This window comes from Rhinoderma darwinii, chromosome 5 (genome assembly GCF_050947455.1).
Source record: "Rhinoderma darwinii isolate aRhiDar2 chromosome 5, aRhiDar2.hap1, whole genome shotgun sequence".
Taxonomy (NCBI): domain Eukaryota; kingdom Metazoa; phylum Chordata; class Amphibia; order Anura; family Rhinodermatidae; genus Rhinoderma; species Rhinoderma darwinii.
Window position 1 is genome coordinate 306,665,166 of NC_134691.1, and position 13,779 is coordinate 306,678,944.

The 13,779-nt window shown below is 40.2% G+C and overlaps 1 protein-coding gene across 1 annotated transcript in view; it reads right to left on the minus strand.

Moving 5' to 3' along the window:
- The window catches only part of PTPRN2 (protein tyrosine phosphatase receptor type N2), a 721,223-nt gene that overhangs the window by 480,654 nt on the left and 226,790 nt on the right, over nucleotides 1-13,779 (minus strand). Inside the window, exons 4-5 of the mRNA XM_075827406.1 lie at nucleotides 8,645-8,762; nucleotides 2,841-3,003 (exon numbers count right to left, since the gene is read on the minus strand). Coding sequence (XP_075683521.1) covers nucleotides 2,841-3,003; nucleotides 8,645-8,762 — 281 coding nt within the window. The remainder of the gene's footprint in view (nucleotides 1-2,840; nucleotides 3,004-8,644; nucleotides 8,763-13,779) is intronic.

Genomic DNA, 13,779 nt, shown 5'->3' on the forward strand with positions numbered 1-13,779 from the left:
AGCTTCGTAATACAGTATCCGATGGAGCATGCCACATTTTTTTCTGTCGCATTTCTTCTAAATCTGACGGGAAAAAAAATCTTCCTATACCTCCGCAAGAAATTGGAGACATATGTATAGTAAGTCCTCATAGACCACAATGGGTGCTACATTACGTCCCTGTACAACTCCAAACTTGTACGTAAAAAATTTATTATGTTTTGTTTATTTCTGCCTCTCGCGTTACCCCAATCTTTTTGCGCAATATTTAGATTTCAGAATTTTTTAAAAAATAGGGAAAATTAATTTCATGTTTTCACACAGTGTAACACTATAAACATTTCTTTACCCCTTCCCATCGCAGCCAGTTACTTTAATTTTAGTTTTTTCCTTCTCGGCTTCCAAGAGTCATTACTTTTTTATTTTTCCATCAGCATAGCCGTATGAGGGCTTTTTTTGCAGTACAAGTTGTAGTTTTCAAGGGCACCATGTAATGGCACTGATGCCATATAATGTACTGAGAACCTTAAAAAAATATTTTGTGGGGTGGAATGGGGAAAAAACAGCAGTTCCATTGTTTTATGGGTTTTGATTTTACAGCATTCACCAAACGGTAAAAATTAAGTTATTTTTATTCTTAATGTCAAAACAATTACAGCGATACCAAATTTACAATATTTTTTTTTAATGTTCTACCACTTTTACTAAATAAAAACATTGTTAAAGAAAATGTGTTTGTTTTGCCATTTTGTGGGACCCTTAACTTTTTTAAGTTCTGTTGATGGAGCTGTATGAGGGCTTGAATTTTGCGGGACCAGCTATAGTTTTTATTAGTTCTATTTCGGGGTGTATACAACTTTTTGATCACTTTTTATTCAATTTTTTAGGGGAGCAAAGTGATTAAAAAAGCAATATTTTCAGTTTTTATTTTTATTTCTTATGGCATTCACATGCGGGATAAATAATGATATATTATTATACTTTGGATTGTTACGGACACGGCGATACCAATTAAAAATACGGATGTAGCCATCATTAGCTTGACTCTGATAACTTGCTGCAGCGTGATATCACACAACAAAAGCCACTGAAAAGTCATTGTAAAAGTCAAGATAAGAGATCTAGCCACTGTGTATTTAATGCGTTAAAAGTCAAGGTAAAGGCGGCTACATCTGTATGCTCCTTTTTTAGTGTTTACATTATTGAAGGGAAATAGGGGAAAATTATTTTTTTAACTAATAACTTCTTAAATACTTTATTGAACTCATTTTTAAATTTTTTTTAGTCTCACTATAGAACTTGAACATGCAATCATTGGATCGCTAGCACAATATTGTGTATTTTGCGTCCTCCTATTAAGCCTTGCCTCTGGCAACATGCCAACATGGCAAGCCTAGGGGGCTTTCTTTAGGACCCCGGCTGCCATAACTACCCATCTTGGCATCTTGCAATCGCGATGCGAGGGGTGCCATAGTGTAACAGAGAGGGCCCCTGCCCATTGTCTAATTAGCTTAGAAGCCGCGATCGCTATTGACCGCAACGTCAATACCAGTTAAACGGTAGGAATCAGTGTTATCTGGAAACTAGGCCATTAGAGTGAGGTGGCGGGTGTAATATACAGCTAGCACCTGCACTGTATTGAGTGGACTCAGCTTGAGCCTGCTCAATACTCCTCTCCCAACTACACGTACGTCATATTGGTCATATGTTGGGAAGGGGTTACATGTATTGCAGCAATATGTTTACCATATATGAATATGTTAATGGGAGTAGTAATGTGGATGTATGCCTAACAAATATTTGCTTGGTGTGTTGTTTTATTTTAATTTTAATCATTCAGGTACACTGGTTACTTTTGTTGTGTCTAACAGATCTACCAAACACTGACAAGTGTCTGCCTCCTCGGACCGAAATAAGAAAAAAGCAATGGACAACAAATCGATGAGCAGGCCATTATGTAGAGTGCAGGGACTGGCGTAGTCTATTTATTAATCCTAATGCTACTGAGAGCAAGTCGCTGGAGTTCTCAGTTTGCTATTCTCCGATGCCCTATAAGTGTCTGACACAGCTGCCCCATAATGTCATGGGCACCACAGAACCATGTTACAGAATGCCAGTGACAGATGCCCTCAAAATGGTGTTATCCTAAAATAGTATGCCAGACACAGATGCCCTCAAAATACGATACCAGACACAGATTACCCCAAAATACTATGCCAGTCACAGACGCACCCAAAAAACTATGCCATCAACTGCTAGTGCCAATATCCGTACCAAAGCACTACTTCCTGTTCTTCAGGTAATTGGTGGGCACTGGGCCTACACTGGTGCATGCAATCACGACTGATCTCATACCACACTTTCACATGGCCCCTGCCTACACCTACTAATTCTTAAGAAGTTCTATATTTTAAGTGACAATGGCAACCCAGTCATTATTATCTACTGGTTGCCTATTGGTGATCAGTGATCGTGATTACCTATTTGGACACTCAGGTCATAAAGGAGTCCTATAGGATATTAATGGAAACTTGGGTTGTTTGTAAGGAAACTGTAGTGATCGCATAACTGGAGCTTCCCAGGCATCTACAGAGAGGCAAACTTTTGTTGCACAACCATAATCAATACCTATAAAGGTGTTAAAGAAATTATAAAATCTATGAAATGTTCTTTGATAGTTCTTCTAGTATGTTATCAAGGTATTAAAAGTCATAAGAGTTCCCAGGTCAAAAAATATTAAATATTTGCAGCAAGGGGTTTGTTTCTAATACACCACTTCATTAAAAACACTGATGGTATTTGTCACCTTATTGTCATGCAGAAGTGTTGAAGAGGTTATTATTAATATTGAAGGTTATTACCGTAATCACAGGCTTCTCACTCTTTGTCCTTGGGTAGAAGCTTGGAGCTACAGGCCGTGGTAGAATCCCAAGATACTGAAGATACTGATGAAAAGATTTGGCAAAATTCTTATTAGCTTCAGTTTCATAATCTCTGTTGCTTTCAGAATTTATTGTTGAAACCCTGAAAGTGAAAAGGAGGCAATATTATAGAAACATAATTAATTTTTAATTGGAAAAATCCATTCTTTTTACCCATTACCTTGTGACGCCTCCATCACCGAGTGCATTAATGTTTCTCCCTTGTTAAGTTCATAAATTAAACTATATGCTACTTAATGTTTTCTCTCAGGCTGCACTCTGCAGAATTTTTGTCTTTTTTTGGGGGGCATTTTCCCTATCCTTTTATCTTTTACATGCATTTTTATTTATAAAAAGAAGACTATAACAAGGGAATCATACATTGGTTTTTGGTTGCATTGAAAATACTCTAAAGGCATAAAAAAAAAACAGCGGAGTGTATAAGTCATTAATCGGTCATCTATGCAGTCGCATCAGATGCAGCTGGACAGTCCACCTGTACTCCCTTTAGTCATAGCACTCTCCCATAGTGCTTTCCCAAAAACTCTCAGCTCCTTCATTTAACTGATAAAATGGTCACAGACATTACAATAACGTCTGTTGAAATGGTTGATTTTGAGGCAACACTAAGGGCATGACCAGACGTGGCGGGATTGCTCTGGAATTCCGCTGCGGACGGTCCGCAGCGGAAATCCGCAGCGGAAATCCGCAGCGTACACGTTTCTCCATTGCTTTCCACAGCTTTTTAGTTGGGTTCGTTTACACGTTGCGGACAATTCCGCTGCGGAGCATAGGCTGTGGTGCGGAATTTGGTGTCCGCAGCATACACTGGCTGTTGCGGACGTGTAGCGGACTTGTTGCGGACTCATTGCGGAATTTCTCCATTGACTTCAATGGAGAGTCAAAATTCCGCAATGAAGTCTGCAGATGTTATGTGTGCTGCGTAGCGTATTGGTTTTACTAACATGACATTTCTTCATTCTGGCTGGACCTATGTGTTTCTAGGTCTATAGCCAGACTGAAGCCCCATGCACACTAACGTAAAAACGCCCGTAATCACGGGCCGTTATTACGGCACAAGCAGGCCCATAGAAGTCAATGGGGCTCCCGTAATTACGGGTGACTACATGTGTGCACCCGTAATTACGGGAGCATTGCTAGGCGTCGTCAATAAATAGTCACTGTCCAGGGTGCTGAAAGAGTTAAACGATCGGCAGTAACTGTTTCAGCACCCTGGACAGTGACTTCCGATCAAAATATACATCAACCTGTAAAAAAAATAGAAGTTCCTACTTACCGAGAACTCCCTGCTTCTTCCTCCAGTCCGGCCTCAAGGGATGACGTTTCAGTCCAAGTGACGGCTGCAGCCAATCACAGGCCAATTACAGGCTGCTGCGGTCACATGGGCTGCCGCGTCATCCAGGGAGGTCAGGCTGGATGTCGAAAGAGGGACGCGTCACCAAGACAACGGCCGGGTAAGTATGAATTTCAATTACTTTTACTAGGGAAAGGGCTTGCCCTTCTCTCTATCCTGCACTGATAGAGAGAAGAGAAGCCTTCTTCCCCTCAATACGCAACGGCTAGTCCGCATCAATTTAATGCCCATTTTAGGCAAAGCCGCAACAGAATCTGCAACGCAGATTCTGTGCGGCATTGATGCGGACAGTGTATGCAGAACTCCGCCACGTCTGGTGATGCCCTTACAACAATGCCTGAAATAAAACTGCAGAAAATTGGAAATTTTCCAGCTGTTCCTCTGTTGTTATCACCCCCTCTTGTGACTTTATTTGTATAGTTTGTTCCCATGTGCGTCGGGACTCCGTTCATGGGTTCCGTCTGAGCTCTCCGTCAGGGAAACCCATGAATGCAATCCAAACTGAAACAAATGGAAACCAAAGGTTTCCGTTTCCATCACCATTGATTTCAATGGTGACGGATTTGGTGCAAATGTTTTCCGTTTGTCACCGTTATTTAAAGGTTCCGTCATTTTGAGGGAATCAATACAGTAGTCCACTGCGCTATTCATTCCGTCAAAACGATGGAACCCTTAAACAACGGTGACAAACGGAAACCATTTGCACTAGATCCGTCACTATTGAAATCAATGGTGATGCAAACGGAAACCTATGGTTTCCATTTGTTTCAGTTTGGATTCCATTCATGGGTTTCCCTGACGGAGAGCTCAGACGGAACTCATGAACGCAGTCCCGACACAGATGTGAACAAAGCCTAAGATGGTACAGTCTAATATGGTCTTGGGGCTGGATGGTTGTCAGAGTGGTTGATTGTTTTTTGTAGTAATTAAATCAGATAGACAATAAAACACTTAGAAATATAAAACACTTTTCATTTTGTTTTGTGTATCCACTTATATAGGTGTGCAACTGCCAACCTTGAAGCACAGCTGCGCCCAGCATATTTTTTCTGCTCTACAAATGTTAACACTTTGCTTGTAGATGTAGAGACAGCACATGGTTAGCGACAAAAATAAAGATTTAATCGAGCAGACAATTTTGCAATTCCGCAAGTGAATGTTCACACGATTAACCCTTTCACTGCCAAGGTCATATGTCATACATAGTGACTTTAAATGCTTGCTGCAGCTAAAGTATAAGGGCTACATCTGGACATCATACTAAAGCGCAGAATGTAAGCTTTTAAATCATACCAGCTCGAGGAACAATATTCGGGGAGAAAGATGAAAAGTGTTACCTCCTAGTTTTATGTTTCTATAATGAAGGGGTAGGAGAGAGAAAGCTGCAAGCTACATCAGGAAGAAAGATCACAGCCTGTCACTGTCATGTCTCCCCCTGTACAGCTTCCAGTGACCCCCAGGGGGGGGGAGGACAGGAGGTTATACAGAAACTTTTTCATCATATTATTTCCCTTACCAATCACAGATGATATATTTTTTATGATTGTCACATTTATTTATTTTTTCTTCGTCTAATCACCTCTTGCGCCTTATCAGACCAATTGTCGACTCTGTTTATCAGCTTCTGGATCATTGAGATTTTTGGTCTCTTTAGTTTAGGTGATTATGTGAACATCACGATGTGCCGCTGCTCTGCTCCTGCATCGTGCCGCTATGCATGTGGGTGCATGCGCTGGCTCCTGGAATCTTAAAGGCACAGTGCGCTCCAGATGCCCCTGTCAGCTACCCATCCTGTCTTCTGCCTGTCTACTGTTTAAAACTGAACTCCACCTGCCTCGACCCGTGCACTATCTGACTATAATGCCTGCCTGCTATCTTTCTAACGCTTCCTGGTGTCTATTGACAATCTCCGCACCAGCCTTTGGTAAAGGAGATTACTTCGGGGGTAGCAACCACTGTGGGAAGTTCATACCTCTTTGCGAGGTTAAGGATGGAAAATGCACAATTTTCTTAGACTCTGCTCCCTGATTTAGCCCTAAGCCAAATCTGCTAGTGATCCAGTGGGTCCACTGCTCCTGTTAGCCTTGTTAGGGCATGGCCAGACGTGGCGCATATCTGCCGACACTGTCCGCATCAATGGCGCACATAATCTGCTTTGCAGATTCTGTTGCGGCTTTGCCTAAAATGTCCATTAAATTGATGCGGATTAGCCGTTGCGTATTCAGGTGAAGAGTACTTCCCTTCTCTCTATCAGTGCAGGATAAAGAGAAGGGACAGCCCTTTCCCTAGTAAAAGTAAATGAAATTCATACTTACCCGGCCATTGTCTTGGTGACGCGTCCCTCTTTCGACATCCAGCCCGACCTCCCTGGATGACGCGGCAGTCCATGTGACCTCTGCAGCCTGTGATTGGCCTGTGAGTGGCTGCAGCTGTCACATGGACTAAAACGTCATCCCGGCAGGCCGGACTGGAGGAAGAAGCAGGGAGTTCTCGGTAAGTATGAACTTCTATTTTTTTAACACGTTGATCTATATTGTGATCGGAAGTCACTGTCCAGGGTGCTGAAACAGTTACTGCCGATCGTATAACTCTTTCAACTCTAGACAGTGACTATCTCCCGACGTCGCCTAGCAACGCTTCCGTAATTACGGGTGCACACACGTAGTCACCCGTAATTACGGGAGCCCCATTGACTTCTATGGGCCTGCCCGTGCCGTAATAATAATAATACGGGCGTTTTTACGTTAGTGTGCATGGGGCCTCAGTCTGGCTATAGACCTAGAAATACATAGGTCCAGCCAGAATGAAGAAATATCATGTTCGTAAAACCAATACGCTACGCAACACACATAACATCTGCGGACTTCATTGCGGAATTTTTAATCTTCATTGAAGTCAATGGAGAAATTCCGCAATGAGTCCGCAACAAGTCCGCTACACGTCCGCAACAGCCAGTGTATGCTGCGGACACCAAATTCCGCACCGCAGCCTATGTTCCGCAGCGGAGTTTTCCGCAACGTGTGCGCGAACCTAACTAAAAAGCTGAGGAAAGCAATGGAGAAAATGTCCACTGCGGATTTCCGCAGCGGACTGGCCGCAGTGGAATTCCAGAGCAATTCCGCCACGTCTGGCCATGCCCTTACAGTGAAGACATGTGCATGTAGACATAAGCATTAGTGACATGTATGAACTCTACATATCTTGTATTTTTATCTTTAGCAGGTGTCTGCTTGACTTTTTATGCATGAGTGTAAAGTGCTGGGTGGCATTTTTGATTGCCTTGATAGGTGTCCACAGAATATAGTCAGTGCTGGTGAGAAGAAGCCACTTCTAGTGCGATGATTATTGGCTGGCCTGCACAATAACAAGATTTACTCCATCGCCAGTGTTCAGGAAGACCAGGACAGAGGGACTGACCACCTGGGCACGTGTGTTCACTGCCACCAGGTGGACATTCTGAGAGGGAATTAAAGGAACACCAGGGGGACCATTAGAAGCATGTAACAGTAATTTCTAGACACAGCCGTATTTTTTTTTTAAATTATTACAACTAAAAAATTGTTATGTTTCGCATGATCCAACAGAGTAATAAAAAAATATTTAATCAAGGGAGAACCCCTTTAGTGTTTACTAGGAGTGTCATAGTAACATTGTTCGTAAGGTTGAATAAAAACAGAACACAAGTCCATCACATTTGACCCATTATCCTGCAGCTTTGATGCTGAAGAAGGCAAAGCAACCCCTATGAGGCGGTTTTCAACTGTTTCATATTAGGGGGACAATAAAAAAAAACCTGTTAACAAATACTATTTTGCCCATTACCCCAGTTAACCATCAGAGGGGCTATCAGTGATTTATTGCTGTCATCCCCAGGTTCAGGATCTTTTGTTTTAGTTACAATGTGTACACACTGCAATTATATGTGAGAGTATAAGTATTTAAGGGCCTGTTCACATCACCGTTTCCCTTCCATTGAGAGGTTCCGTCTGAGGTTTTCGTCGGGTTAACCCATTAACGGAAAGGCAAACGGAAACCAAAAATTCAGTTTCCCTCACCATTGATATTAATGGTGACTGAAAAATTGCTAAAGGTTTCCGTTTGTCACCGTCGTAACAGGGTTCCGTTGTTTTGATGGAATCAATAGCGCAGTCGACTGGGCTATTGATTCCGTCAAAAACAAACGGAAACCATTAGCTAGGTTTCTGTCACCATTGAGTTCAATGGTGAGGGAAACAAAAGCTTAGGTTTCAGTTTGCCTTTCCGCTGAGGAGTTAACCCGCCGAAACCCCTCAGCGGAAAGCAACGGTGATGTGAACACAGCCTTATTGAATGTGCAGAAAAATAATATATTCTGTAAGAAGTCTCATACCTTGAATTGCTGGAAGAATCAGATGGAAGAGAATCTGGTTGTCTGCTGTATATTTTACAAATATTTGATAATTCATTGGCAATGATATGTTGAGTGTAATCATCTTTCCAAGTTAAACCTAAAGGGACACAAAAAAAAAATTACAATTCTCTGTGTTCCCTGTGAAAGGCAATGAACAGTTTTATCTGCCTATCCTTGTTTTTTGTTTTTTTTTAAAAAGTGAGTGAGACACTTTCTCATCTGATACAGTAACACTAGATTGAATAAAATGACAATAGCTATGATTAAATAACTGTGACCTTTATGAATATTACAAGGCAACATGACTATGGAGGGAAAAAGTTTATTTAAAGTGGCAAACGGAAGGGCCTCCAGGGTTCTAACATCCCGAGGATAGGCGTTAAATGTTGATTGTTAAAAAACCCTTTTAACATATTGTATTGGACGCAGGTTCGTACATTTATAAGTACAAAAGCCCTCACAAGATACATTCGTACACTTAAAATATATAAATGTGTGTGTTTTCTTACTCCAACTGCAAATGTCAGAACATACAATATTTTTGTTTCTATTTTCTTTGGAAAATTTGTAGTACACCAGTATATACAAGCATTTTACCCATTGTATGACTGAATACAAAGGCAGTTGCTAGTGTATAAATAAGTATAGTCTTAATAAAAATATATTCTACTAATTTGTGTCTACAGCTCTTTTAACCCTTTGGCTGGGTTCACACGACCTATTTTCAGATGTAAACGAGGCGTATTATGCCTCGTTTTACGTCTCAAAATAGGGCTACAATACGTCGGCAAACATCTGCCCATTCATTTGAATGTGTTTGCCGACGTACTGTGCAGACAACGACGCGTAAAAATACAGCCTCGTCAAAAGAAGTGCAGGACACTTCTTTCAGACGTAATTTGAGCCGTTCTTCATTGAAGTCAATGAAGAGCAGCTCAACATTTACGGTTGTCAGAGAAGCCTCGCAAAATGCGAGGAGGAGCATTTACGACTGAAACGAGGCAGCTGTTTTCTCCTGAAAACAGTCTGTCTTTTCAGACGTAAAAGCCAGCTAGCGTGTGCACATACCCTCAAAAGTAGCTCCAAATTTCATTCTCAGCTTCAAAAACGCCTGAAAATCAGAGGCTGTTTTCTCTGAAATCAGCTTCGTATTTTTCAGACGTTTTTTGTTAAGGGTATGTGCACACGTAGTGACCAAAAACGTCTGAAAATACAGAGCTGTTTTCAAGGGAAAACAGCCCCTGATTTTCAGACGTTTTTTGAGCAACTCGCGTTTTTCGCGGCGTTTTTTACGTCCGTTTTTGGAGCTATTTTCATTGGAGTCTATGAGAAAACAGCTCCAAAAACGTCCAAAGAAGTGTCCTGCACTTCTTTTGACTAGGCTGTATTTTTACGCGTCGTAGTTTGACAGCTGTCAAACGACGACGCGTAAATGACAGGTCGTCAGCACAGTACGTCGGCAAACCCATTCAAATGAATGGGCAGATGTTTGCAAACGTATTGTAGCCCTATTTTCAGACGTAAAACGAGGCATAATACGCCTCGTTTACGTCTGAAAATAGGTCGTGTGAACCCAGCCTTAGCGTGTGAACATACCCTAAAGGCCACGTTCAGTTCTGTTGAATTCAGATGTGGACAGTCCGCAGTGGAATCTGCAGCAGTCGTTTTTTTCATTTCTTTCTATACATTTTTAGAAAACAGTTCAGACTTTGCGGAAAATAACTGTGGGGAATTTAGCCTGCGGTGCAGAATTTTCAGTCCGCAGCATGCACTGTCTGTTGCGGAGAAGTAGCGGAATTTCACTGCGGATTTCAGCCTTTGAAATGCAAAAACTGAAATCTGTGGCAAGTCCACTGTGATATCGGCAACGTCTGAATTACCTGTCAAATATGCAAATGTTGGTTCAGATTCATTGCGTAATTGCCCCAAATCTGCACCAACATTTGCAGCAGAAAAATTCTGCCACGTATGAACGTGGGCTTTCTGACCACCCTATATTGGGCCCTAATGACAGAGCAATTTTTTCAGTTTTTTGATTGTCGCATTTCAAAAGCCATGACTTTTTTATTTTTCCATACATATAGCCGTGTGAGGACGTGTTTTTTGTGGGACAAGTTGTGTTTTTTAATGGCACCATTTTGGGGTTCATATAATTTATTGATTAACTATTATTAACTTTTTGGGGGGTAATCGAAAAAGCCCTAAGATTTCACCATTGTTTTTTGCATCTTAAATTTACGCCGTTTAACTCATAACATAATAACTTTATTCTGTACTTTGGATGACTTTTATGGCATTTTTTCAAAGGCAGGATGAACAGAAAAAGCTATTCTGGCATTGTTTTTTTGTTTTCCTTTTTACGGAGCTCACTGTGGGGGTTAAATAATGTAATAGTTTTTTAGTTCGGGTTGTTACGGACACAGCGTTTCAAATTATGTGTAGTTTTTTTACTTATTTTTTTCAAATCCGCAACATGTCAATTTATCTTGCGTTTCCACTTGCAATTTGTATCTGATTAGTTCTGAAGAAAAGCACACCAAAACCTGCAGCATGAAAACGCACCTATTTACGCATCAAAATTTAAAAAACGCACCTAAAAACACATCGAAAAATGCACAATTAGGTGTGGCTTTTATCTGTGAATTTCCTGCGGTTTTGATGCATATTTTCCACAGCAAATTACACAACTTGTAAGGGGTTAATATTCGCCATCACTACATCTGGCTTGTAAATAGAATATAAAAGTTTACAAATAAATCAAAACCCCCTAAGAAACTAATAAAATCTATTTAATTTCAATGCATTCAATAGAATTTGATAAAAAGATATGAGGTACTGGCGACAGCTGAGCTCTGAATGAATTAGTGTGTATGATGTCTTATTTTAGGTACAATTTTGATTCATTGTTTGTTTAGTACAAAGTTGTTTGTTACACATGATGTTCTCTTACTGATTTGGTACATTTGTAGAATGACTGTGTCAATCATACCTGTAATTGTTCATCTAACTAATTGAAAATAGTTTTTTGTTTTTCTTTTCTTTTTTTAAATTACAGAATTTTTCCAATTTGACTTAATTGTATCAAGAAACATAAACGACAGCTACCAGGAATTCTCAGAACAATCCAATTATGGTGGAGATACACAGGGGTTACATTTCTATTAAAATAGGTTACACTAAGAGCTTCTTTTTTTTTACATTTCAGTATCAACTAAAAAGTTGTTTTCTAAGAAATGTCAAAATTTTTTGTATGTTGCCTATAGTTTTCTTCTTGCTTGTTTTAGTTGTAGAATAATTAGAGATTTTTAAAAAAAGGTTAGCTCTTAATGAAGAAAAATAATAATACTAATAATAATAATAATAATAACAACCTATTCCTTTATTGCCATTGATATTCTGGGATTAAAAAGAGAAACAGGTGCATGAACAAAGTATTAACAATTAGTTTTGATTTGAATAATATGACTCTATATAGCACAGAGTGCTCTATGGCAGGAACATTAAGGACTTTTTGGTAGTAGGAACTTGGATGTGGCAGGAGCTACCCCAACTAGTTTGTCAGGGAATAGACTAAAGCCTATATCACCAGGGACGGCCCTCATCAACAGAGATGGTTAATGAACCAATGGATAATGGAGGACAATATTGAGCCACTGATTCCCCAAGAATGACCTTTAGGTCCCCAGATATAGCTACTAAATCAATTGGCAAAAAAGGCTTTTACTGGATAATCAGATGTTACCATAGGAGTATCATCAATGGATGCCCCAGGACTGTTAATAAATGATCACAAGTTTTGGAGGTCCAATCACTGCATGATCAGGGATAGACACTAAATCACCAGGTTACCAGCAACAGAACACTAAACAGAGGGTCATTAGGGACTACGAACCACTCGATTAGTAGAGTATGGTAATTGTATCGCATGGTCACCGATTATTGCAGGACACTGTACTACTGGATCACCAAGGACTGGGGCAAGTGTGAGGATAATGGATAATAGAAAATTACTATTATATATTTCTTACTTGTGCTATATCGTTTTTATTTTAGGATGCTTTAGCTTACAAAAAACGCTAAAAAAAAATCTATATTCTGGTGTCGCCATTCCTAATGAATTGTGGCCATTCTGTCACATCCTATGTATAAAGAAAAAGAGAATGCAAGACATCTTGCACCATGATAACCAAATCAGAAATTAATGTTGAATAGCAACGTATGGTAATTTTCTGTGTTCTTTGTCTGTGTCTACACCTAGCCGCTGCTCTTGGTCCTCAACCCAATTATAATAATTTACTTTCCCTGGATGAACAGGATCACAGTGACTCTCTTTTGAACACATTAATTCCATGTCACTTACATGGAACTGTACTGTAGGACACCCAGCTACCGATTAACCATCCCTGCTGGAGACCTGTCAACATTGTGTATTCTCAACCCATGAATTCCCTCAATGAACAATGAGTGCCACACACTTCATCTGGCCTATCTATGAGGATAACAAATTGTTAGAAGTGATCAATTGCCCAGCTGACAAGTTGTAAAAAGTTACTGTTCGCTTCATTACATCTATGTCTCCAATATGATGAACCTGACCATTCTTATAACCCACACTGCCTGTTCAAACAAGTTCAAAAATGATTCCTAAATTACATTGTCGTTGGTGAGAGAGAAAAAAAACACAAAAAAACAATGAAACAAGCACAGGGGCTAAGAAATATATTACCAGTGCATAATACAATATTATAATACATATTTGGACATTTACAGTTTACACAGAATTAATCTACTGTATATGAAAATATGTATAACTTTGCAAATACATTACTTATAACATACTATTCCTGAGTTGAAGACCGTATTATAGTGCCGAGCTGTATTCACTTCACAATTCTACAGGCTTCAGAGCTGAAATCTCCCGGTACTCCTTCCTCGTTCAATGTCTATACAGAGATTGCTCTAGTAATTTGCATTATGGGACGCATAATTTTACATCAGGCACTAAACAGTAAACTGACTCTCCCACTGGTTCTTGGAGCTCAACTGACTCTCCCACCGATTCTTGGAGCTTAACCACGGGCTTAACGATAGCGGTCGCAGGGGGCGAGCGCTGC